Raw genomic sequence first — 27,203 nt, forward strand, 5'->3', positions numbered from 1 at the left:
ACCTGCGTATGTTTCAGGAGATGGAATGGAGACCAAACAGGCCTCAAAGTATCCACCTCCATTCTTTCTTTTCTCCCGTATGGATTCTGATGTGGTATGTCAAAGAAGATTCCAAAAACGACGTGTAACAGATTGTGCACTTGTTAGGCCTCTCTACGGTACGAATGTTGTCACAAGATCGTAAATTGCTTGATTGCAGAATGTGTTGTTGCAAACCATGCACTTGTTTGGCCTTTCTCGTTGGTTGTCTTCTCCATTTGGGGGTTTCAGTCGGTGGAAAGGAGTCCTCCCAGGACTCGAACACCTCCAGTTCAGTAAAGAATCACATTTCAAGGATCAAGTTATGAAGTTTTGTTGTTTTTATATGAGGTCTTGTCAGGATCAGCACTGAACCCCAGACAGCCTCGAATGACAGCTTGTTTGTCATAATAATCCGCGGGACAGTTTTCAAAATATCAGTGAGGGTCTTCTTCATCACTCGTGTTGCTCCAGCTATCACTGGCATAATGTTGGTGCTCTTCAGCTTCCAGGTACTTTTGACTTCATTTTTACCAGACATGTCACACATTCACAAGAGCTTTGCGGTGTTGTTGCTGGGATCGATCACAAGAGCTGGGGGTCGATTTTTGAAATGTGCACCCATTGGTCGGACAGCTGCCGGACTATACACATATCTGTCGATTGACTCCACCCACCATCGTGCCAAAGGAATAAAATGGCCACAATCGTGTTTCCGGGCCGAGCACATTTGGCCTTTGTGGGCCTCTGTTGATTATAACACAATGTCAGGCTTTGTTGCATCAGATTTCCATTGGCTTTGTTTGGGTTGTGTGTAAAAATTCCTAGTAAGCATTAATCAAGTCCATGCGCACTTCAAAAATAGTTACGTAATTTTTGAGCAGCGCCACATGCGTGTTTCCCAATCTGCATGTTCCTGGGTTTTTAAAGCCAATTCTGTCGCGCTTAATGACAAAGTCTCGAACATCGAACAACCACGTACAGGTTTTTTCAGGACAAAAGGTTTATTGCCACAGATATAGCGGGACAGCAGAAACTTGCTCACTGAATACATCTCGGACATTCTTGAGTCCCAAGCACAGATCTACTGCCATCTGTATGGCCGCACAGAGGATAAAAACATAACCCTGCCTGTCGCTCCTGTTTGGAGTGGGTGTACTAGCTGCCTCAAACCAGACCCAGCCCAGCTGTCAGTCAGACTCGTAATTGACATGTAACCAAACCGTAAAGACACTCGGAGATAAATTGTATGATGGTATTTGAGCATTTTCTTGGTTTCTGCAGCATTTAGTTCAAAGTCATTGGCAAATTTCTTCTGTGTGAGTTCAAAGATGAGAATGCAAACTGTCTCTCCACCTGAATGTCTTGTTACAGATTGTGCACTTGTAAGGCCTCTCTCCTGTATGAATTCTAAGATGAGATTTCAAAGTACCTGACAGCGTGAATGTCTTGTTACAGATTGTGCACTTGTAAGGCCTCTCTCCTGCATGAATTTTAAGATGAGATTGCAAATTGTGTCTCCGTGTGAATGTCTTGTTACAGATTGTGCACTTGTAAGGCCTCTCTCCAGTATGAATTTTGAGATGAGAATGCAAACTGCCTGACAGTGTGAACGTCTTGTTACAGATTATGCACTTGTGAGGACTCTCTCCTGTATGAATTTTAAGATGAGAGTGCAATTGTCCTGACAGCATGAATGACTTGTTACAGATTGTGCACTTGTGCGGCCTCTCTCCTGTATGAATTCGAAGATGAGATTGCAAACTGCCTGACAGCGTGAATGTCTTGTTACAGACTGTGCACTTGTAAGGCCTCTCTCCTGTATGAATTTTAAGATGAGAATGCAAATGTCCTGACTGCGTGAATGTCTTGTTGCAGATTGTGCACTTGAAAGGCCTCTGTCCTGTATGAATTCGAAGATGAGATTGCAAATTGCCTGACAGCGTGAATGTCTTGTTGCAGATTGTGCACTTGTAAGGCTTCTCTGCAGTATGAATTTTAAGATGAGAATGCAAACTGCCTGACTGCGTGAATGTCTTGTTGCAGATTGTGCACTTGAAAGGCCTCTCTCCAGTATGAATTCTATGATGAGATTGCAAATTGTCTCTCCGCGTGAAAGTCTTGTTACAGATTGTGCACATGTAAGGCCTCTCTCCAGTATGAATTCTAAGATGAGATTGCAAATGGTGTCTCCGCGTGAATGTCTTGTTGCAAACTGTACACTTGTGCGTCTTTTCTCCCCTGTGATTAAGCATGTGGTTTTTGAAAAGACTTGATTTTGAAAATGATTTGTTGCAAAATTTGCACTGGTGTGGTTTTCCCACCATGTATCCTTTCAGCTCTCCTTGTAAAAACTTTGATGAATGGGATGACTTCTTAGCAACAATAGATTTTTCTCGATGCTTCCTCAACTTATCAACATAATCAGTTCTTTTAAAGTTATGTTTAGGTTTCTTGTTGCATGGTTCCTGTTCTTGCTTTTCCGAGCGAGGTCTGACTTGGACATCAGGAACGCAGCCTGGAACACTTCTGTCAGATTTATTCTGAGTATGCTCAGTTTGACTGCCTGAGGAGGGGTTGAGGGGCAGAAACAAATCAGATATAAATTTGAATTCGTTAATAAAGGATGATTCAAAGTTTTAACACAAATTATCTTTATTCCTTGTAATTACAATGTGGACAGTTAAAGTCCATCTCAAATGTCCAATTTATCAAATGTCCAAATTTCTTGAACAATCTGATTAATTAGATAAACATGGAAGTTTGTTGCAATGAAAGAAAAACACACCATTCTAAAAAGAAACTAGAAAGCATCTGATTATGCAAAGACCGTCCGCGTCAGCTTTGTATTGAGACTTCCTCTTGCGTGTGCTAAATATGACAAAAACAGCTAAATTTAAATATTTGACCATTTTATGCGACCTTACCCCCTAGACGTCAAAACCAAAAGGTTTCAGTGACCCAATATGCAAACCCTCTCCAAACTTCAAGTGAATCACATGGATATCGACGATTTTGGGGCCTTTACATTTGACCTTTTTACCTCAAAACAACTGGATTTCCCAGCATCTTATTGGTGAAGCAATTCAATGATGCAATATGCAAATTGTGTTCAAATTTAATCAAATCAATCGGATGAGAATTAACGAATGTATGCATTCTTGCCCATATGAACAAAAATAATTTTTTTCATCTCATCAGATCACAGAATATTTTGCCTCATGCTTTGAGTCTTTCACGTGCCTTTTTTGCACCAGGCATGTTGTCATGTGCCTTTTTCTCATGTGTGTCTTCTGCCTGGCCACTCTCCCACAAAGCCAAGATTTGTGAAGTGCTGTTGAGACCTGTCCCTCCATCAGGTTCTCCCATCTCAGTCAAGGAGTTCTGCAGTTCTGTCAGAGTGGTAATTTGGTTCTCTGTCACCTCTCTGACCAAGGTCCTTCTTGCCTGGTTGCTCAGTTTGCTCAGACGGCCAGCACTCGGAAGAGTCTGGGTAGTTCCATTTTATTTCCATTTCCTAATGGTGGAGCTCACTGTGCTCTTGGGAACTTCCAACATTAGAAATTGTTTTATACCCTACCCCAGATCTGTGCCTCCTCACAATTATCTCGGAATTCTACGGACAGTTCCTTCATGGTAGAGTTTCAGCACCGAAGTGCACTGTAAACCGTGGGACCTTATATAGGTGTGTTTGTTTCTTAATCATGTCCAATCAAGTTGTCGAGACATCTCGAGGATGATCAAAGGAAATTGGATGCACCTGAGCTCAATTTGGAGTGGCATCGCCATGGTGTTGAAGACTTATTGACTGCAGACATTTAAGGTTTGCATTTTTTAATTGTTTTGTAAAAATGTCGATTATTTTTTTCTATTTCCTCATCTTCAAATACATACAACACCAAAAAACACGGTCCGTGAAGCCATGAAGCTGTGTAACAATGCATCTATTAATTACGTAGTTTGAATATTGGTTGCATCCTGGCTATTAATTACATGCATCAATTAATTACTTGCTGTTGGAATATTCATGTCGACCCTTTAGACTGCTGAGTCCCCTTCGAACTTTGAAGTCCCCCAAGACCTTTAAGTCCCCCCCCCACCCCCACCAAGACCCTTAAGACCATAAAGACCACCAAAGATCCAAAATAACTAAAATACCTAACTTCACGTCTCCAACCCTCACTCTGCTCTCCTTTGCTTTCCTCTCCACCCCTCACTCTGGTCTCCTCTACACCAACAAAGCATGCAATGTTGACTGAGATCGCACACACTCGGTTTGTCTGAAAGTCAAATGACCGGTTTAAGACAAAAGTTGACACGGAACACTCCAAGTTGTGGGGGATGCATCGCATTTCAATGAGTATGTCAAAACACATTCGTCATCACGATTACAACTATCCAATAGTCATCCTCCCAGGACGACAAAAAGTACGGAAATGATTTGTGCAGGAAGTACAACAGTAGATGGGTAGAAACGTTCGAACTGAAATCAGGCCACATTTACAACAAGTGCATATAAGCTTGGTGGTGAGCACATGAAAGCTTGGTGGTGAGTGCATGAAAGCTTGGTGGTGAGTGCATTAAAGCTTGGTGGTGAGTGCATTAAAGCTTGGTGGTGAGTGCATGAAAGCTTGGTGGTGAGCGCATGAAAGCTTGGGGGTAAGCACATGAAAGCTTGGTGGAGAGCGCATGAAAGCTTGGTGGTGACTGCATGAAAGCTTGGTGGTGAGTGCATGAAAGCTTGGTGGTGAGTGCATGGAAGCGTGGTGTTGAGTGCATGAAAGCTTGGTGGTGAGTGCATGGAAGCTTGGTGGTGAGTGCATGGAAGCTTGGTGGTGAGTGCATGGAAGCTTGGTGGTGAGTGCATGGAAGCTTGGTGGTGAGTGCATGAAAGCTTGGTGGTGAGTGCATGAAAGCTTGGTGGTGAGTGCATGAAAGCTTGGTGGTGAGTGCATGAGAGCATGGTGATGCGTTCATGAAAGCTTGGTGGTGAGTGCATGAAAGCTTCGTTGCGAGTACATGAAAGCTTGTTGGTGAGTGCATGCAAGCTTGGTGGTGAGTGCATGTAAGCTTAGTTGTGAGTACATGAAAGCTTGGTGGTGAGTGCATGAAAGCTTGGTGGTGAGTGCATGTAAGCTTAGTTGTGAGTACATGAAAGCTTGGTGGTGAGTGCATGAAAGCTTGGTGGTGAGTGCATGCAAGCTTGGTGGTGAGTGCATGTGAGCTTGGTGGTGAGTGCATGTAGGCTTAGTTGTGAGTACATGAAAGCTTGGTGGTGAGTACATGAAAGCTTGGTGGTGAGTGCATGAAAGCTTGGTGGTGAGTGCATGTAAGCTGAGTTGTGAGTACATGAAAGCTTGGTGGTGAGTGCATGAAAGCTTGTTGGTGAGTGCATGAAAGCTTGGTGTTGAGTGCATGAAAGCTTGTTGGTGAGTGCATGCAAGCTTGGTGGTGAGTGCATGAAAGCTTGTTGCATTTCCGTCAATGGTATGGGTTTTATGTCCATGGCTGCTGAGTGGATAATCCAGCATTAAGCAACAAAGCGTAACCAATCCAGGATCAATTCTTGGCTTGAAGGTTTAATGACTCGCAAGTTACCAAAACTCGATCAAGTGCAGGGGAACTTGAACTTCTTATATTTTAAATGTGCAAGTCTGAACCTCAACAAGGATAAAAATTCAAGGAAAGGAACTTCATTATTACCTGCAGTGTCCACAACATTCCAATCAGGTCGTTCAATCTTCACAAAGGAAACTGAAAAAATAGATCAAATTGGTTCGAGTTAAAATGTAAGGAAATATTTATACGCATAAACAAATCAAATCGGTATAACGTCACAAAGTAAGGACGATACTGCATAAAAAAGCAAATATATTTATGAATGAAAAATACCCAAATAGCACACAGACGATGGGACAATGTCGGCAATAGATAAAGGATCACATTCTTTTTTTTACCATGATACATACACCTTACTACGGGTTTTAAACAGTCATTGTCTCACAAATCAGAACTTATTTACATGTAAACCACTACCTGTCACGGGGAATGAGTGGGAGTCCAAAGGGCGGGGTGTGAGGGAGGATGGGATTAAGGGGCGTGTGGGAGAAGGGGAGGAAGGGGTGTGTGGGAGGAGGGGATTAAGGGGCGTGTGGAACGAAGCAGGACCGGGAAGGAGTGGGAGGAGGGAAGGGAAGGGGTCGGTGGGATGAGAGAGGGGGACAGAGAGAGGTTGATTACGAAGTAGGGGAAGGAGTGAGATTCCGGATGGGGTGGGGTGGAAGGAGGCAAAGGGTGAGGAATGGTAAGGAGAGGGGGGAGTTGGTAGCTCGGAGGGAGGGGGAAAACAAGGGGTGGGGAGGAAGGCGAGAGGGAGTGGGTGGGATGAGGGGGGGGGGGGGGAGTAAAGAATTGGGTTGGGAGTCCTGAGGGTGGGGTGGGAGGTAGTGGAAAGAGGGAAGTGGAAGGGGTCGGGTGGGTTCTGGAGGAAGGGGGATGGAAAAGGTGGGGTGCAAGTCTGGGGGAAGGGGTGTGGGAGAAGACGAGACAGGGGAGATGGTGGGATGAGGGAGGGGAATGGGAGAGGGTGTGATGAGGGAGGGTAAGGGGAGAGGGTGGCATGGGGGAGGGGAATGGGAGAGGGTGGCATGGGGGAGGGGAATGGGAGAGGGTGTGATGAGGGAGGGTAAGGGGAGAGGGTGGCATGGGGGAGGGAAAGGGGAGAGGATAGGATGAGCTAGGGCAAGGGGAGAGGGCAGGATGATGGAGGGCAAGGGGAGAGGGTGGGATGAGGGAGGGGAATGGGAGAGGGTGTGATGAGGGAGGGTAAGGGGAGAGGATGGCATGGGGGAGGGGAATGGGAGAGGGTGGCATGGGGGAGGGGAATGGGAGAGGGTGTGATGAGGGAGGGTAAGGGGAGAGGATGGCATGGGGGAGGGGAATGGGAGAGGGTGTGATAAGGGAGGGTAAGGGGAGAGGGTGGCATGGGGGAGGGGAATGGGAGAGGGTGTGATGAGGGAGGGTAAGGGGAGAGGGTGGCATGGGGGAGGGAAAGGGGAGAGGATACGATGAGCTAGGGCAAGGGGAGAGGGCAGGATGATGGAGGGCAAGGGGAGAGGGTGGGATGAGGGAGGGCAAGGGGACAGGGTGGGATGAGGGTGGGCAAGGGGAGAAGGTGGGATGAGGGCGGGCAAGCAGAGAGGATGGGATGAGGGAGGGAAAGGGGTTGGAGGTTGCACATGGCGTTGCCTGGATAATTCAACCAAGATATTCTTGTTTTGTATTTTTAATTAATGTTCTGAAATTTGTAGAATTTGTTTAATGCCAGACGATGAGCAAGTGTCGTTGAAGCTGAAGGGAAAGGTGTATGCTGCATGTGTGAGAAGTGTTATGATTTATGGGAGCGAGACATGGGTAATGAACGTAGAGCAGCAACGAAGGTTGGAAAGGGTGGAAATGCGAATGGTTCGGTGGATGTGTGGAGTATCGTTGAGAGAGAGGAAGACAAATGATGAATTGTGAAAGATGATGGGAATAGAGCCTGTGATTGATGCTGTGAAGAGGAACAGGTTGAGATGGTTTGGTCATGTGTTGAGGAAGGATGAAAGTGACTGGTTGAGAAGAGTGATGGAAATGAATGTAGAAGGAAGTAGAGGACGGGGAAGACCGAGAAAGACTTGGCTAAAGATGGTGGAAGAAGAAATGCGGGCAAGGGGGTTAACAAGGAGAGATGCAGCAAATAGGGCAAAATGGAGAAGATTGTCATGGGGACCGCAAGGCTAACCCCCGCTCGAGCAGGGAAAATGGCCTTTAAAATGCATGTTGTTGTTGTTGATGAGCAACAAAAGGTCAAATTTTTGAAAGGGGGTGTGGACTTTCTATTGGCACTGTATATGTGAAAATTTTATTGAATAACCATTCACCCACGACCTCCCCCAGCACCACTCCTTCAAAAATACCCACTCCCATCCCTGGCAGAATATCATGGCAAAAGCAAAGCATTGAATCGCAGTGATGTTAAATACTTTCAGCATTACTGTGTAATTTCCAGAAAGTGATTCATAAATCGATGGGCAACGAGTTCAAAAGTTCAAAAATCCTCATCACCTTTTTGATCCAAAGCTTCAGGTTCCACCTTTAAAATGTGGACACCTGCAAACACATCACATGAGAGACTAATAACAATGTTTGTGTGCAGATAAAATCTGAAATCATAAAAACAGACATTCCTGCATTTAACAGTGACCTTTTTTCCCCCCAACAATCAGAGATTCTCCACGTTTTACAAAAACAATAGATGCTTGTTACGGATTCGTCACTTCCGTTGTGGTGGTTTGCATCCACTGTAAATATTTCTGATTCCATGTACTATTATTGTTTTCAAAAGGTTTATTGTCCATGAACTGTTTTCAAAAGGTAAAAAAGTTAATGTTAAAAGAAACAGGAAACCGGATCGGGAACCGGACAACGAAGAGGAAGAAGAGGGAAAAAGAGGGCGGAGCGAATGAGTCGGACAAGAAAGCCGAGTTGCTCCGGGTTCTGAAGCGAACGTTGTCGAGTCAGAGTCACGAGCGAACTTTCGGGTTTCCGGGAAAGGGATTCCTACGACAGAGTTGTCATCGCTGTGACCGGTCAACCTGCGTGTCAGGTTTTGCGATTGATTCAGGAGAGAATCATCGCCGTGCCGTGCGCCACGAGACCTGGTCGTCAGCCATTTTGACTCGCGCAGGTCTTGTGCTTCGCTCGCGGTTTCGTCTCTTTTCGACCATCTCCACCGCATTCAGACGTCGATCTGGGGTGTGTGTGTGACGTGGCTTTTTGAAGGTTAATTCGTCCATACCCGAGGGTGTGATCTCTCAGTCGCCTGTCGGGCGCCTTTGGAATTCCCAGGGGCCTTGAGGGCGCCTTTGTGCAGCTTCGGCTGTGTGACTGTATTTGCCATCCGCACAGGATTCTGGTCTCGATTGGACCTCGTTCTGGCGATTGCTGGAGCGAATCAATTTCGTCTCGAAGCCGGGAATAAGAGACAGTGGGGTATGTTCGTGTTTCACTCACTTGGAGCACAGCGAGTTAAATATTACAAAACTGATTGTACCATCATAGGACATATTGATTGTACTTTTGATTACTATTATGGTTGTACTGTTATTCTTGTGTGATCTTAATATAATATTTGTTTGTGAGTAACAATTGGGGTGGCTTCTCCCTTGATCTTTGACATACAGAATAACACATTTTTCTGCCGTGACTCCTCTCGGGGCTCGGAGGTACCAGGGGGTCGGGGAGGAGCACGTAACAGAAATTGGGGGCTCGTCCAATTGACTCGGGGGCTCGAAATTGGGATCCTCGTCCGGGATAAAATTCCCTGATAACATTCGTCCGGGATAGAATTCCCGAACATTCCCAGAATTCCCAAATTTGGAATTTTTCTAACATTCCCAAATTTTTCAAAAAATGTAGAAATTTTTGTGTGAAGGTTAACAGGTGCTAATTAATAGTCACCATGGTGTTTGATGCAGAAAAGTTTGCGGCGTCCCCTAATGAGGCACAGTTCCCAGCGTTAAAAAGATCAGAACTCTTGATCTTGGCCAAACATTGTAACTTGAAGGTCCGAACTCATATGAAGAAAGCAGAGATGCAGACAATGGTGGTAGAATCTCTGGTGGGACAGGGAACATGGACAGAGGTAGCCTTGGATTGGTTACCCGAGGAAAAAGAAAAGGTGGAGCTCCGGAAAATGGAGATGCAACTGCAGAGCCAGGAAAGGTTAAAAGAGTTGGAATGGAAAGCCGAGGAGAGAAGAGCAGAGGAAAGGAGAGCTGAAAGAGAACTCTTGGAAAGAAGAGTAGAACAGGAACGAGAACTCGAGGAAAAAAGAGTAGAACAGGAACGAGAAGCCGAGGAGAGAAGAGCAGAGGAAAGGAGAACTGAAAGGGAACTCGAAGAAAGTAGAGAAAAGGAAAGAGCAGAGGAAAGGAGAGCCGAAAGGGAGTTAAAGGAACGTGACATGGAGTATCAGAAGGAAGTTAAACTCAAGGAGCTGGAATTAATGGGAGAACGGAGAGAAGTCGTATCCATGCCGGCTAGTTCGACAATTAGTCAGAACCCCTGGGATGTTAGTCGGCATGTGAGGCTGGTTCCACCCTTCAATGAAAAGGAGGTAGCCAAGTTTTTTTTTTACATTTTGAGAAAGTGGCTGAAATGCTAAAATTGCCTGTGGGGTCCTGGACTATGTTAGTGCAAAGTGTTCTGGTGGGTAAAGCGCAAGATATATTTTCGGCTTTACCGATTGACAAATGTACAGATTATGAGGAAGTGAAGAAAGCCATTCTCAAAGCATATGAATTGGTCCCTGAAGCTTACCGGCAAAAATTTCGGAATGCCAGGAAGAGGGAGAGTGAGACCCATGTCGAGTTTGCAAGAATGAAAGAAACCATGTTTGATCGGTGGTGTGATTCGAAGGGGATTGGGAAAGACTTTGAACTATTGCGACAATTGATCTTGGTGGAGGAATTCAAACAGTGTGTCCACGAGGACATTAAAGTACATCTGGAGGAAAAGAAGGTACCAGAGTTGTATGAGGCAGCAACCGTGGCAGATGACTATGCCTTGACACACAGGATGGGGTTCCACACACCTAACTTCCCGCCCAGAGTTCGCCAGGGGAGTTATGGTGCATCCGGTGCGGAGAACGAATATTCATGGGGGCGGCCTAGAGATGACTATGAGGACAAATCTGATACCGTGACTTTCCGGGATCAGAAGACTACAGTTCCAAGACAGACTTATCTTCTGGGGGGCTCGAGGCAGACCACGAGTTTTTCCTCCGGGCCTACTTGCGCTTTTTGCAAGAAACCTGGACATTTGATGTCCCAATGTTATGCCCTGGAAAGGAAAAATCAGGAGCGGAGTCAGACGAGTACAACTCCGAATGCATTGGCAAATGCGAGAAATCGTCCTTGGAGGACAGTGCCTTGTGAAGGTTCCCATGTCAAAGTTATGGCATCACAGAACGACCTTGTTCAAGAGGGTTACAAGCCTTTTATTTCAGAGGGGTTTGTGTCACTGGATGGAAACTTGAATAACCAGAGACCTGTTAGGGTATTGAGGGACACAGGAGCACATCAATCTTTGATACTTGAGGGCATTTTGCCATTGTCAGAGAAGACGGCAACTGGTGTTCGTGTTCTTTTACAGGGGGTTGGTGGCTGTGTTAAAGCTCCACTTCATGTCATCCATTTAAAGTCTGATTTGGTGTCAGGACCCGTCACCGTAGGTTTACAAGCCACTCTACCTGTAGAGGGAATATCTTTTGTTATCGGGAATGATTTGGCCGGTAGTCGAGTTTCTGGTGATCCAATGTTTGTTGAAAAGCCTAGTATGGAAAATAGCGCTGCGGTTAGAGCAGGAGATTCCGGGTATCTTTCCATCCTGCACCGCATCCCAGTGTGTACCCTGGATAAGAATAGGTACGCCGTATCCCTGCGTGTCGTAGGAGGCGACTAAGAGGGTTGGCGTCAGGAAGGGCATCCGGCCATAAAAAAAACATTGCCTCAAAAAGCGAACCATGACAATTACAACTACATGTGGGCAGGGTACAGCCCGAAGTGGAGATCGGTTTCTGAGGTTTGGGACATGGAATGTAGGGACAATGACAGGGAGATCAGGAGAAGTGGTGGAAGTATTGGTCAGAAGAAGAGTGGACATATGTTGTGTGCAAGAGGCGAGATGGAAGGGAAGTGGTGTGAGAATGGTGAAGGGTAGGCAGGGACAGAAATACAAGTTTGTGTGGCAAGGGTGCCCGGAGGGCGTGAATGGTGTTGGTGTCCTGTTTTCTGAGGAGTTTGTAGACAGTGTGGTGAGTGTGACTAGAGTGAGTGATAGGTTGATGATGGTGAAAATGATGATTGGAAAGCTCTTGGTGAACGTCATCTCGGGATATGCTCCGCAGGTTGGTCGGAGCGATGAAGAGAAGGACAAGTTCTGGTGTGCGATAGAGAAGCTGATGGAAAACGTGAAAGATGAGGAAGTTGTTGTGGTAGGAGGAGACCTAAATGGACATGTGGGAAGGAGTATGGATGGTTTTGACGGAGTTCATGGGGGTTACGGATATGGTGTGAGAAATGGAGAAGGTGAAAGGATTTTGGAGTTTGCTGATGGAGCTGATTTGTTGATTTGTAATACTCAGTTCCAGAAAGAGGATAATAAGCTTGTTACATACACGTCAGGTGGGTCGACGACAACCGTTGACTACCTGATGGTGCGTAGGCGAGATAGGGGGCACCTCCGAGACACAAAGGTAATCCCGGGGGAGGAGGCTGTTTCACAGCACCACTTGGTTGTCTGCGACGTAAGGGTGAAAGGTGCGAGGAGAGCTCGGCGGGTGAAGTACCAACCGAGAATGAAGGTGTGGAGGTTGAAAGAGGTGACACTAAGGGAGGCATTAAAAGAGAGGCTGAGTAGGGTCGAGGATGATGTGGTTGAGCTTGAAAGTGGTTGGATGTCAATGAAAGCTAGTCTGTTGGGAGCCGTTGGTGAGGTATGTGGATGGACAAAAGGACCACCGAGGCACTCAGAAACATGGTGGTGGGATGATGAAGTTGGAAAGAGGATTGACGAGAAGAGGAAGAAGTTCAAGGAGTGGCAGAAGGCGAAGGGTACGGGCGCAGAAACAGCAGAGCATGAAAGTTATAAGGCAGCCAGGAAGGCTGCAAAGAAAGAGGTAGCAAAGGCGCAGGAGGCATGTAGGAAAATGTTCGGAGAACGCTTGGATTCGGAAGAGGGTCAGAGAGCGGTATTCAGGATTGCAAAGCAGATAGCGAAAGCAGGTAATGGGTAATGAACATATGTTGGAAAGCAGCAACGGGCTGTATGGTTGTACGGGCTGTACGGGCAACGGGCCCAACGAAGGTTGGAAAGGGTGGAAATGCGAATGGTTCGACGGATGTGCGGAGTATCGTTGAGAGAGAGGAAGACAAATGATGAATTGCGAAAGATGATGGGAATAGAGCCTGTGATTGATGCTGTGAAGAGAAACAGGTTGAGATGGTTTGGTCATGTGTTGAGGAAGGATGAAAGTGACTGGTTGAGAAGAGTGATGGAAATGAATGTAGAAGGAAGTAGAAGACGGGGAAGACCGAGAAAGACTTGGCTAAAGATGGTGGAAGAAGAAATGCGGGCAAGGGGGTTAACAAGGAGAGATGCAGAAAATAGGGCAAAATGGAGAAGATTGTCATGGGGACCGCAAGGCTAACCCCCGCTCTAGCAGGGAAAATGGCCTTTAAAATGCATGTTGTTTGTTGTTTCCATCCTGCACCGCGACTCGTGCTATGGGTAGGAAGCGCTCTGAAGAGAGGAGGAAGGTACTGACGTCACGCTTTGCACAGGCTCGTCTTGTCAAGTGCCCAGAAACTAAGTGTCAGCACACACAAGTCATGGATGGAGGCAATGTTGGCAAGCTCTTTGTAGGTGGACTGAACTTCAAAACAAGGGAAGTTGTTCTGGACTCTGTCTTCGGCCAATATGGACCACTTTTGGAAGTGCGGCTGATAAAAGACAGGGAGACGCAAAAGTCAAGAGGGTTTGGCTTTGTCACGTTTGAAAACACAAAGGATGCCAAAGATGCAGAAAAGGATTTGAATGGCAAGGATTTGGGTGGTCGGACCTTAATAGTAGAGAAGGCAGTCCATGGGCGTCGAGGGGGCTACAGAGGAAGAAAACGTAGAGGTAGTTTCAGGGGTGGCTCTGGCTCCCGGGGTGGGAGCAGTAGTTTTGGTGGCGGCCGCAGTCAAGATTACTATGGAGGCTCCCAGAGTTACGGCAGCTCCCGAAGGGATGATTATCAGGGTAGTGGCCGAGAAGGAGACCGCTATTCACGTGACTACAGCGACAAGCGCTCCAACCGTGATTATTATAAAAGTTAGGAAGAGTTTGAAGCACTGAATGCTGCAGAGCAGCCGAGCCAAGATTCCTACATGGATTAACCGTGAACTCCACGTTCCTAAAGGCGTCCATGTACTGAATACTTACAGGCCTCACCACCCAACCACCATGAAACCTGTCTCAGCTCGGCCTCCCTAAAAAAGTGCTTTAGATTTGCTTGACATTGGATTTTGATCACAACCCCTTAACCTTCATTCAAAAAAATGAAAAATAAAAACCAGAGGTTGATGAGATGGAGTTTGGCTTTGCAGGAGTTCGGCTTGGAAATTGAGCATGTAAAGGGCAGGGATAATGTCGTTGCTGATGCTTTGTCCAGAGTGAACTAACTTTGGAAATCTCTGTTGGTTGTTTGAAGTTTTGTTGCTTTATTTTTGGGCAATATTGAGTATCATTGCTCACGGGAATTGATGATTTGGGGTGTGAGTTTACTTTTGTTTGTTGGGAGAGTTTTGCCTACAAAGTTTTCACTATGTTCAAACTTTCTTTCTTGAGAAAGGGAAGTGTTACGGATTCGTCACTTCTGTTGTGGTGGTTTGCATCCACTGTAAGTATTTCTAATTCCATGTACTATTATTGTTTTCAAAAGGTTTATTGTCCATGAACTGTTTTCAAAAGGTAAAAAAGTAAATGTTAAAAGAAACAGGAAACCGGATCGGGAACCGGACAACGAAGAGGAAGAAGAGGGAAAAAGAGGGCGGAGCGAATGAGTCGGACAAGAAAGCCGAGTTGCTCTGGGTTCTGAAGCGAACGTTGGCGAGCCAGAGTCACGAGCGAACTTTCGGGTTTCCGGGAAAGGGATTCCTACGACAGAGTTGTCATCGCTGTGACCGGTCAACCTGCGTGTCAGGTTTTGCGATCGATTCAGGAGAGAATCATCGCCGTGCCGTGCGCCACGAGACCGGGTCGTCGGCCATTTTGACTCGCGCAGGTCTTGTGCTTCGCTCGCGGTTTCGTCTCTTTTCGACCATCTCCACCGCATTCAGACATCGATCTGGGGCGTGTGTGTGACGTGGCTTTTTGAAGGTTAATTCGTCCATACCTGAGGGTGTGATCTCTCAGTCGCCTGTAGGGCGCCTTTGGATTTCCCAGGCGCCTTTGTGCAGCTTCGGCTGTGTGACTGTATTTGCCATCCCCACGGGATTCTGGTCTCGATTGGACCTCGTTCTGGCGATCGCTGGAGCGAATCAATTTTGTCTCGAAGCCGGGAATAAGAGACATTGGGGAATGTTCGTGTTTCACTCACTTGGAGCACAGTGAGTTAAATATTACAAAACTGATGGTACCATCATGGGACATATTGATTGTACTTTTGAATACTATTATGGTTGTACTGTTATTCTTGTGTGATCTTAATACAATATTTGTTTGTGAGTAACAATTGGGGTGGCTTCTCCCTTGATCTTTGACATACAGAATAACACATTTTCCTGCCGTGACTCCTCTCGGGGCTTGGAGGTACACCGTGACCAGGGGGTCGGGGAGGAGCACGTAACATGCTGCACAGGTACTCCACGACAAGCATGCATTTAAAAGGGCACGAATTACCTGCACAGATGTGAACTGCACTCGGAATTCTCGACATTGCGGGTAACAACTTCAGGGTGAAAGGACCGAGTTGATTGAAGACTTGTAATTCAAGAGAATGTGGATGACAAATCATGAAATTAATTTGTATCAAACTGTATTACATCCTTGTTGTTTCCTCCACCACCTCAGGTTGAGGAGGTTATCTTTTTACCCCTGTATGTTTGTCAATCTGTATGATAATCGCCTGCAGGAGTTGTACGCTGATCTTCACGAAACTTGGGGGTAGTGGAGTGCAGCGAGGTCCTCACCTGTTTGACGGACGCGACTGGAGTTTATTCTGCGAACCCACGGATGAAAAAAACGTACAAGACAGACAAGGAATTGAAAATGCAACAAATCATGTCTTTCATGAAAATAAATGCATGGATAACAAAGATTGTGCCGTAAAACCAATTCCTAATTGAGGCGCCACCACACGGAATCATATACAACACAAGGGGATGATAAAATAATGAAACTAACAAAATGTAGCATGGTGCGTCTGCCTGGTACTCAGCTCCGGCGTCCTTGACCGTCCGGGGCCATCACAGGAACCACGTCCCTGCGTGGGAAAACACGCTTTGGTGCAAAGTCGCATTCACCGCAAGCCCCCAACACGAAGTGAACAGGCCCGAGCCCCTCCCTTGTCCTTCTCGCTCTGCTGCACTGAGCCCTGACCATCCCAAACTCCCCAGGTGCGCACGGCATGAAACGCAGCCGTCACGAGCCAAAGAGAGAGAGAGAGAGAGAGAGAGAGAGAGAGAGAGAGAGAGAGAGAGAGAGAGAGAGAGAGAGAGAACGAGAGAACGAACGCAACCTCTCCTCTTTTCGCTGACATCACCCTCAAACCAATCACCGTGCCCCACCACTTCAGTCCATCACCATGACCAAACGTTCCTTTTGGGGTGGGGCCGCACGGCCTTTCCTGACGCCCATTGAGAACATTTGGGGGCGGGGTTCCCTTGCCAATCAGCAAATGTGATGGCTTTCTGTCGGGCTTGTCGGTGTTGTAATGTGCCGAGGTCAAGGCTGGCTGAGTGTGCTTTATAAGAAATGAAGGGAAAAATCACAAGGGCAATTACACACTGGGGATTATTCTTAAGCCCAACCGAATTAGCACAGCTCCTCTCCTCGCATGGAGACACATACATGATCTTTCCGGACAGGCGGCCAAATGGATTCCCCACTTAGTTACATGAAGGTTCTTCTTCTTCCTCTTTGCGACATTCGAAGCACGCTAATCCATACAATTCTATCTGGACTAAGGTATTTCAATACCTACCCCCCTCTTCCCCCCCCCCCCCCCCCCCCCACATGTGTTTGTTTGTCTGTCCTCTCACTTGTACTTGCCTACAGGTCCCAATTTCAAACTGATCTTCACGAAACTTCACCAAATGGTAAAGTTAATGGTCCGACAGAATCTTATTTATTTTTGAGGTCAACATTGGCCAAAACGTCAACATTGGCCAAAAGATCAACAACCTTTTCAAATTACTAAAATCGTCAATTTTCATCCGATTGACTTGAAATTTGAATAGGATTTTCCTTTCAATTTTGGGGGATGACAATTTTCATTGTCAAGTACTCCCAGTGGGGAATAAGATATATCAATGAAGATGTCATCATTGCCTTCATGATGACTTCATAATTTGACAAGTGCGCTGCAGTTCTTGATCAAATGCTTGATCCGATCAGTATGAAAATAACAAATTCTGCAACTGTTCGTCCGATGGACACAAAATTTTGGTCATAGGAGTGCCTCCTCCTGTATAAATTTTTACATATAATAATTATGATCTCATACGTCACGTGGTACAGGCGTCATCCTGGAAAAATAGAAAGACGTTGCAACTGCATGGGGAATAAGTGCTGTTAACGATGATGTCATGATTCGACAGAACAGCACTTAGCCTTATCAGTTTGAAATTTATTAAGTGTGATCTGCACAAAAATTATATCAGAGAATATAAATAAATGATATCATCGCTTACATGGTCTGGCAGCCATATTGGATAAAAGAAAAGAAAAAACCCTTCAGAAACAGAAGAGTTGGCTCGCACCAAGTTGACTGCGCAGGGTAAGTATTCTATGAATACCACCTCGTTGATCTTGTGATGGCATCATAGAGACTCTTCTGGGGAAGTTTTTCGTCCTCATGTTTAACGAAACATTCAGTGATGAATGTTGTGGCCATAATGGTTCCCTTGGTCAAAGCATAACACATGCGTTCCTCCACCATCGGTGATGCAACTGCTTCAGTTATAGTTGATGAGCCTTGTTGATGACTCTGCAGAAACGTTAAATGGATCAATATGTGACCCATCCCACATACAGTATGTGTCATTACCTCTGCCAGTAAAGGTTTTGTTTTCACACCTGTCTGTTTGTCTGTGAAAAGAATATCGCAAAACGTTATGGACGGATTCAGACGAAATTTGGAGTGTTTGGGTGTGTGACGAGGACGAAATGATTCGATTTCGGTGAATATCCAGATCCAGCTGCTGGAATAGATTCTTCACTATTGAGTGATCGGGCTAAATCCAACATACAGCACAATATCTGAAAAAGTTGGGGACGGATTCTGGATGTATGCTCTCTTCTGAGTGTCGTTCTAGTTGTACAAGATTTTGTGGGTCGTGAAAGTTTCATTCTCTTTGAAAGTTTGCTCTCAGATGTCCATCCCAAGTGTGTCATGTCCATTCATTGTGGCATTGGTGGAAGTTCCCCATTTGAGGGTGACCATTCACTTATTTTAGCCTCGTCTTTCACTTGTTGCTCTCTTAATTTTTTTCTTCTTCCATTGGGTTGATTTATTGTATAAATTCACATATCAGCTTTCAAATCTTTAAAATGTGAAAATGCCAAAAGTTGTACAATAGTGCGACATTTCTACGCCATGCATGATCATGTGAGATTGTAAACATGCTGGTTCACCATGGAAACAAGCGTTACGCCTAGGTCCCCCGTCGGTGAAGTGATGTGAGTTGACAAAGTGGAAGACGCAAGGCGGCCATCTTGGATTTTGACGTGGCGACCCAATTTTCAACAGCCTTCTTCCTTTTGCCTAGATACACCCACACACCAGATTAGAAGTTGGTACTTCGCTTATTTTTCCAAGATATTCTGCTCACAAGGTTCAGACATACATGGCGGCGGCCATCTTGGATTTTGACGTGGCGCCCCAATTTTCAACAGCGTTCTTCCTTATGCCTTGATACACCCACACCCCAGATTAGAAGTTAGTACTTCGCTTATTTTTCAAGATATTCCGCTCACAAGGTTCAGACATACATGGCGTCAAACATACATGGTGGCGGCCATCTTGGATTTTGACGTGGGTTGCACCCACACATCAAATTAGAATTCGGTCCTTCGCTTACGCACGCACGCCCGCACGTACGGACGCACCATAGTCCCCCATTCGCTCCGCGGTGCGACAGGGGACAACTACTTGCTGCAAACTTTGCATTTGCGAAGCTGCTCACCAATGAGGCTGCAATCTGAACGATCTAACAAATGTCTTGTTGCAAAGCGTGCACTTGTGCGGCCTCTCTTTGGTTGTTGTCTGAAACCTCAATCAGCAATGCTGTCTTTTCCTTTTTGTGTTTGAGCACGATGTCCAGACGCAATGCTTTGTGAATTTATTTTTGGGTCTCCACCCGATTATGAAAATGCTTTTTTGCAAACTGTGGAATCGTAGGGTTTTTTTCTCATTGGTTGCTATCTGCATATGCGAGTTTCGGAAGGTGGAACAGAGCCCTCGCAGGTCTCACCAGGTCCCAGGGGAGTGTGTGTGTGTGTGTGTGTGTGTGTGTGTGTGTGTGTGTGTGTGTACATACATGTGTGTGTGCCCTTATATACATGTATGTGTGAATTGTTGTCGTTGTTGGCTGCTATATCCACACCTGCGTATGTTTCAGGAGATGGAATGGAGACCAAACAGGCCTCAAAGTATCCACCTCCATTCTTTCTTTTCTCCTGCATGGATTCTGATGTGGTACATCAAAGGAGAAGATTCCATAAACGACGTGTAACAGATTGTGGACTTGTTAGGTTTCTCTACGGTACGAATGATGTCACAAGATAGTAAATTGCTCGATTGCAGAAATGTCTTCTTGCAAACCATGCACTTGCATGGCCTTTCTTGTTGCTTGTATTCTCCTTTTGGGTGTTTCAATGAGTGGAAAGGAGTCCTCCCAGGACTCGAACACCTCCAGTTCAGTAGAGGATCACATTTCAAGGATGAAGTTGTGAAGTTTTGTTGTTTTCATATTTGTTCTTGTGAGGATCAGCACTGAACCCCAGACAGCCTCGAAAGACAGCTTGTTTGTCATAATAATCCCCGGGACAGTTTTCAAAATATCAGTGAGGGTCTTCTTTATCACTCGTGTTGCTCCAGCTATCACTGGCATAGTGTCGGTGCTCTTCAGCTTCCAGGTACTGTTGACTTCATTTTTACCAGCGACATGTCACACGTTTACAAGAGCTTTGTGTTGTTGTTGCTGGGATTATTGTTGGGGGTCGATTTTTGAAATGTGCATCCATTGGTCGAACAGCTGCTGGACCACACCCATATCTGTCGATTGACTCCACCCACCAAAGAGCCGAGAGGAATAAAATGGCCACCATCTTGTTTCCGGGCTGAGCACATTAGGCCTTTGTCGGCCTCTGTTGATTATAACACAATGTCAGGTTTTGTTGCATCACAATTCCATTGGCTTTGTTTGGGTTGCGTGTAAAATTCCGAGTAAGCATTAATCAAGTCAATGTGCACCTCAAAAATAGTTACGTAATTTTTGAGCAGTGCCATATGCGCGTTTCCCAATCTACATGTTGCTGGGTTTTTTAAGCGAATTATGTCGCGCTTAATGACAAAGTCCCGAACATCAAACGACCACATACAGGTTTTTAAGGAAAAAAGGTTTATTACCACAGAGAAAGCGTGATGGCAGAAACTTGCTAAATGAATACATCTGACATTCTTGAGTCCCAAGCACAGATCTACTGTCATCTGTATGGCCACACAGAGGATAAAAACATAACCCTTCCTGCCGCTCCTGTTCGGAGTGGGTGCAATCGCTGCCTCAAACCAGTCCCAGCCCAGTTGTCAGTCAGACTCGTAATTGACATGTAACCAAACCGTGAAGACCCTCGGAGATGAATTGTATATTTGAGCATTTTCTTGGTTTCTGCAGCATTTAGTTCAAAGTCATTGGCAAATTTCCTCTGTATGAATTCTAACATGATAATGCAAACTGCTTGACCACATGAATGTCTTGTTACAGATTGTGCATTTGTAAAGCCTCTCACCTGCATTAATTCTAAAATGAGATTGCAAATTGCATGACTGCGTGAATGTCTTGTTGCAGATTGTGCACTTGTAAGGCCTCTCTCCTGTATGAATTTTAAGAGGAGAATGCAAATGTCCTGACTGCTTGAATGTCTTGTTGCAGAATGTGCACTTGTCAGAATTCTCTCCTGCATGAATTTGAAGAGGAGGTTGCAAATTGCCGGACTGCATGAATGTCTTGTTGCAGATTGTGCACTTGTAAGGCCTCCCTCCTGTATGAATTTTAAGATGAGAATGCAAACTGCCTGACCACGTGAATGTCTTGTTGCAGATCCGGAGGGGGTGGGGTGGAAGGAGGCAACTGGGGGTGCTGGGGGAGCAAAGCCAAAGAAAAGATCAAGGTTTTGGATGGGGGAAGATAAGAGATGGTGGTGAACAGCTGTTTTAAAGACCTGTAGGGAAGAGTGGGATTGAAGGGAGTGGGGGAGTTTGTTCCAGAGGCAGGAGAAAAGGGGTGAATGAAAGAGTGAAGGTGAGCAGAGAGCCTAGATTTTGGCAGTTTAACCAGAAGAGGGTTGCTGGCAGATCTTGTGCGACGTGTAGGAATATTTCGGGGACAGAGCACAGAGAGAGCTGGGGGAGCAAGGCCGGAGAGGAGTCGGAAGAAGACAGAAAGACCACCAACCTGCCTACGGTGAGTGAGTGAAAGGCCCTCGGAGTTAGCTTCATCGCAGGAGATTCCAATGATTCTGAAAGCTTTGGTTTCAACAGCGTGAAGCCGAGCTAGGTGTGAGGCAGGAGCACCGGCCCAGAGGGGGGAACAGTATTCCATTGAGCTGCGGATGAAAGCCTTGTATGTGGTGAGGAGCTCAGGTGTGCCAAGGAAGGACTTCGCACGACGGAGGATGCCCAGTCGGCGACTGGCTTTGGAGGCCAGCTTAGAAATGTGGTTTTACCAAGAAAGATCATGGCAGATAGTGAGACCCAAAAGCTTGAGCGACAGAACTTCTTGGAGAGGATTGTTGAGAAAGTAGATGGAAGGATTTTCCAGTCGGTCTTTTCGGAGAGACATGGTAAGAGTGTGAGATTTGTCAGGATTGAAAGACATGTTCCACTTGTTTGACCAGTCTGTGATTTTGTCCAGGTCTGCAGAGAGTGAGAAGGCTGCAGACTACCGATCTGAGGGAAGAGGAATGGAGCGGCAGAGGGTGGAGTCATCAGCAAAGAGATCGAGAGGATTTTCCAGAGAGTCGGAGAGATCATTGTTGAAGACCAGAAATAGCACAGGGCCCAGAACACGACCTTGGGGAACTCAAGCCAGAACAGGAGGGGAGATGAGAGAAATCCATTCAGGGCCACACGTTGACTACGACCAGAGAGAAAGTCTGCAAGCCATGCGAGCAGATTTCCATGGATGCCATGGGAGGAGAGTTTGGTGAGCAGAGCTGGGTGCCAGACTCTATCGAAGGCACGTGATATGTCAAGGGAGACAGCTCTGATTTCCTGTTTGGCATTGAGGACCTCCGTCCATTGTTGAGACAGCAGAAGCAACATGTCCAAAGTAGAATGACCTGTCTGAATCCAAATTGATGATCGGAGATCAAGCCATTGGAGAAGAGGAAGGATTTGATATCTGAAGCAATGATGGATTCCGTGATTTTGCTGATAATTGGGAGCAGGCTGATTGGTCTGTAGTTGCAAAGATCTGTTTTTGCACCTTTTTTGTGTAAAGCGGTAATGTTTGCTGATTTCCAAGATCCTGGCAGATGACCTTGTGCAAAAGAGAGGGTGAAAAGAACAAGGAGAAAGTGAGATAGAGCGGCAGAGCAGGACCCGTGGGCTGATGCTGTATGGTCCAGTTGCAGAATCAGAGTCGAGGTTTGACAAAAACTTCTCCACCTTGTCAGGAGAGAAGGACACAGAGTCCAGGAGCAGTTGGGTTCGACTGGGTAAGGTGGGAACAGAGAGAGATGGGTTTGGACACAAGATTTTGAGGCAAACACAGAGTTGAGGCATTCGGCTTTGTCACATGCGGTGTCAAATGTGTAGCCATTTGAGGTAAGCGAGGGGATGGACGGGGAACAAACACCAGAAACGGATTTGACCAGATGCCACCAGGATTTGGAGGAAGGAGGCAGGTTTGAGAGTTCAATCTTGAGTGTGGAGAGATAGTGCTTCCTGGCACTCCTGAGGGTAGACACACTTGTTCCGAGCTTAGGTGGAAGGAACTGAGCTTGCCTTCAGTTGGATTTGCCTTCCAAGAGGCAAAGGCAAGTTGTTTCAGGGCAACTGCCTCACCACAAGACTCAGTGTACCATGGACTGGAGGAAGGGTAAGAAAACTGAAGACGGGATGGGATAAATCTGTGCATGAGAGAGAGCAGTTTGCTTTGAAGAATTCCCAGGAAGAACTGATGTCAGAGGCAGTAGAGATGGGAGACCAGTCCAGATGATTGATGGCTGCTTGCAAACCGTGCCAGTCAGCCTGAGTGAAATGCCAGGCTCGTCGGCACTGAGGAGGCTCTCGGAGAATGGCCAGAGAGATGTCCACTTTAACAAGCACATGATCAGAAGTACCGATTGGAGCAGAATAAGAGCAGTAGACATTTGCAGGGAAGTTTGTCATAACCAAGTCTAGAAGAGAAGATACTCCATTGACTGAGATCTGGGTCGGTAAATTGACAGATTGTGTCAGTCCCAATGAGTCACAGAAGTCCTTTGTTGAGATGCCATGGCTGGTGAGAGAGGAACCCACACCCAGCCAGCTGGCATGATGACAGTTGAAGTCGCCACATATGAGGAAGAGAGAGTTTGGATGAGTTGATAGAAGTTGGTCCATGTTGTCAGACAGCGAAATGTAAATGGAGTCATCACTGTTTGGAGGACGGAACAGAACACATGAACAAAACGTGGGAGCAGAGAGGAAGCCGTAGCCAGAGGTACTCCTGGGGGTGGGGTGGAGAGAGGGCAGTGCAAGGAGAGTGAGGAAGAGAGTTTTTGATAAAGACAGCAACCACACCACCAGGACGAGGCTCAGGTCTGTCATACCGGAGGAGGGAGTAACCAGGAAGAGATATTAAGGAATCAGAGACATCTTGAAGGAGGAAAGTTTCTGTTAAGCAGATCAAGTCTGGATTGTCAAAAGCAACCTGAATGGAGAGATCAATCAGGTTTGAACAAAGGCCTTGGATGTTTGAGGTCCATACCGTCAATGAGGAGAGAGGGGGAGCATCGGGTGAAGGACAGGGAAGGGGGGGGGGGGGACAGGGTCAGATGAAGGATGAGAGGGGGAGGTAGGGAGCGCAGTTGATCGCGTGTTAGAGATTACAGAAGAGTGACAAGAAAGGGAAGTATGAGGAGGATGAAAGGTTTGATGGTGATGGGATGAGGCACAGTGAGGGGTTGTTTGAGGGGGGGCAGAGGAAAGTAGAAGGTTGGGGGAGGTGGAGGTACGAGATAGAAGGGAGACGAAGTGGGGAGGAGGCAGCTTTGAGGAGGAGGGGGAGGGGGAGAATTGGAGAGGGATGGTAGGGGGGGGGGAGATTTGAAGGGAAGGGGTTGGGGGCGAGTTTTGAAGGGGAGGGGTTAGGGGGGAGTTTAGGAGGGGAGGGGCAAGGGGGGAGATTTGGAGGGGAAGGGCAAGGGGGGTGTTTCGGAGTGGAGGGGCAAGGAGGGAGATTTGGACGGGAGGAGCAAGGGGGGAGATTAGAAAGTGGATGATTGATGAAAGACAAACATTTATAACAAATTGGGTTTGTTGCGATTTTCAAGTTTGCGATCTGCTTAAGTTTAACGATGGAGGAAGGGTGGAATGAATGTGAATATAGAGCATGTAGGGAGAAAGAGATTGAATTTTTTTTTGAAGTGAAATGAGTTGAAGAGGAAATTGAAAAAAGCTTTTTAAATAGGAAGAAAAACAGCGTGTTGTAATATACCACTGAATAAAACACTGCAGGGAAAAGTTTATACATATTTAAACAGAACACGTGAAGAACAATCTGATATTCACAAAAATACCAACGGGGAGAGGACCTCGAGGGACAACCACGCGTCACGTGAACAGGGCAAAAGGTGGAAGACAAGGAGATAATGGGGGCAAGGCGAGATAGCGCACGTGGACAGAAGCACACGATTAGACAAAAGCACACGTGGAGAAAGGGAATAAATGTTGTTGTTTTTTACTTTTTTTTTTTTTTTTTTGGAGGAGGAGGGGTGGTTTAAAACGTTAGACAAAGAGTAGATATTTGGGGAAATTCGGGAAAAAATGTATGAACCAAGCAAAAACAGCGAAGGAAGAAACTTAAGTGAACAAACTTCGACGGGGGAAGCCTCAGGCTACAAGGCCGCACATGCGCGGCAAACAGAAACAATTGATTTATGAAAGATTAACACCGAGAATCTTCCTGAGGACACACTATTGGTACACACACTGAAAGATAAATACAGTTTTGACAAAAATACAATTGTGAACAATTACTTAACTTTGAAAACGTGGAGAACGTGTGCAGCTTCGAAAAACCATGCCGTCGCCTGCAAGATCTCGCGAGATCTCCTCTCGGGAGATCCGAGAGATCCGAGAGTGCACAAAAGCTTGGTGGTGAGTGCACGAAAGCTTGGTGGCGAGTGCATGTAACCTTGGTGGTGAGTGCTTGTAAACTTGGTGGTGAGTGCTTGTAAACGTGGTGGTGAGTGCTTGTAAACTTGGTGGTAAGTGCATGAAAGCTTGTTGCATTTCCGTCAATGGTGTGGGTTTGATGTCCATGGATGCTGAGTGGATATTCCAGCATTAAGCGACAAAGCGTCACCAATCCAGGATCAATTCTGGGCTTCAAGTGTTCACCACTTGCAAGTTACCAAAACTCTATCAAGTGCAGGGGAACTTGAAGTTCTTATATTTTAAATGTGCAAGTGTGCACCTCAACAAGGATAAAAATACAAGGAAAGGAACTTTATTATTACCTGCAGTGTCCACAGCATCCCAATCAGGTTGTTCAATCTTCACAAAGGAAACTGAAAAAATAGAGCAAATTAGTATCGAGTTAAAATGTAAGGAAATATTCCACGCAGAACCAAATCAAATCGGTATAACGTCACAAAGTAAGGACTATAATGCATAAAAAAGCAAATATGTTTATGAATCAAAATACCCAAATAGCACACAGATACTGTGAGAATGTTGGCAATAGATGTCGGATCACATTCTTTTTTACCATGATACACCTTACTCGGGGTTTCAAACAGTCATTGTCTCACAAATCAGAACTTATAAACATTTGAACCATCAACTGTCACGGGGAATGGGTGGGAGTCCGGAGGGCGGGGTGGGAGGGAGGAGGCGATTAAGGGGCGTGTGGGAGAAGGGGAGGATGGGGTGTGAGGGAGGATGGGATTAAGGGGCGTGTGGAATGAAGCAGGACCAGGAAGGAGTGGGAGGACGGAGGGGAAGGGGTAGGTGGGTTGAAAGAGGGGAGAAGGGGGAGGTTGATTACGAATTAGGGGAAGGAGTGAGATTCTGGAGGGGGTGGGGTGGAAGGAGGCAAGTGGTGAGGAAGGGTAAGGGGAGGGGGGTGTTGGTAGTTCGGAGGGAGGGGGGAATACAAGGGGTGGGGAAGAAGTCCAAAGGGAGTGGGTGGGATGAGGGGGGTAAAGGGTTGGGTTGGGAGTCCTGAGGGTGGGGTGGGAGGTGGAGGGAAGCGGGAGGGGAAGCGGTTGGGTGGATTCTGGAGGGAGGTGGATGGAAACGGTAGGGTGCATGTCTGAGGGAAGGGGTGTGGGAGAAGAGAGGCAGGGGAGACGGTGGGATTAGGGAAGGGGATGGGAAGAGGATGGGATGAAGGAGGGCAATGGGAGAGGGTGGGATGAGGGAGGGCAATGGGAGATGGTGGGATGAGGGAGGGCAAAGGGAGAGGCTGGGATGAGGGAGGGCAATGGGAGAGGGTGGGATGAGGGAGGGCAATGGGAGAGGGTGGGATGAGGGAGGTCAAGGGGAGAGGGAGGGACGAGGGAGGTTAAGGGGACAGGGTGGGATGAGGGTGGGCAAGGGGAGAGGATGGGACGAGGGAGAGTAAGGGGACAGGGTGGGATGAGGGTGGGCAAGGGGAGAAGGTGGGATGAGGGTGGGCAAGGGGAGAGGATGGGATGAGGGAGGGCAAGGGGACAGGGTGGGATAAGGGTGGGGAAGGGGTTGGAGGATGCCCATGGCATTGCCTGGATAATTCAACCAAGATATTCTTGTTTTGTATTTTTGATTAATGTTCTGAAATTTGTAGAATTTGTGTTTCACTTGGAAGTTGTGGGTTTACGATGTGTAAATAAAGGTGGAAAAAGTCTGATTTAATGAAATTTAATGCCAGACGATAAACAACAAAAGGTCAAATTTTTGAAAGGGG

The 27,203-nt window shown here is 46.5% G+C and overlaps 1 protein-coding gene across 1 annotated transcript in view; it reads right to left on the reverse strand.

Annotated features, from left to right (window-relative positions):
* Positions 1 to 1,003: 1,003 nt before the first annotated feature.
* The window catches only part of LOC137421522 (uncharacterized), a 57,936-nt gene continuing 31,736 nt past the window's right edge, over positions 1,004 to 27,203 (reverse strand). The window contains exons 4-7 of the mRNA XM_078785075.1: positions 25,774 to 25,824; positions 8,125 to 8,169; positions 5,722 to 5,772; positions 1,004 to 2,584 (exon numbers count right to left, since the gene is read on the reverse strand). Coding sequence (XP_078641201.1) covers positions 1,344 to 2,584; positions 5,722 to 5,772; positions 8,125 to 8,169; positions 25,774 to 25,824 — 1,388 coding nt within the window. The 3' untranslated portion in view covers positions 1,004 to 1,343. The remainder of the gene's footprint in view (positions 2,585 to 5,721; positions 5,773 to 8,124; positions 8,170 to 25,773; positions 25,825 to 27,203) is intronic.

Source organism: Myxine glutinosa, chromosome 1 (genome assembly GCF_964187855.1).
Source record: "Myxine glutinosa chromosome 1, kmMyxGlut1.1, whole genome shotgun sequence".
NCBI lineage: Eukaryota > Metazoa > Chordata > Myxini > Myxiniformes > Myxinidae > Myxine > Myxine glutinosa.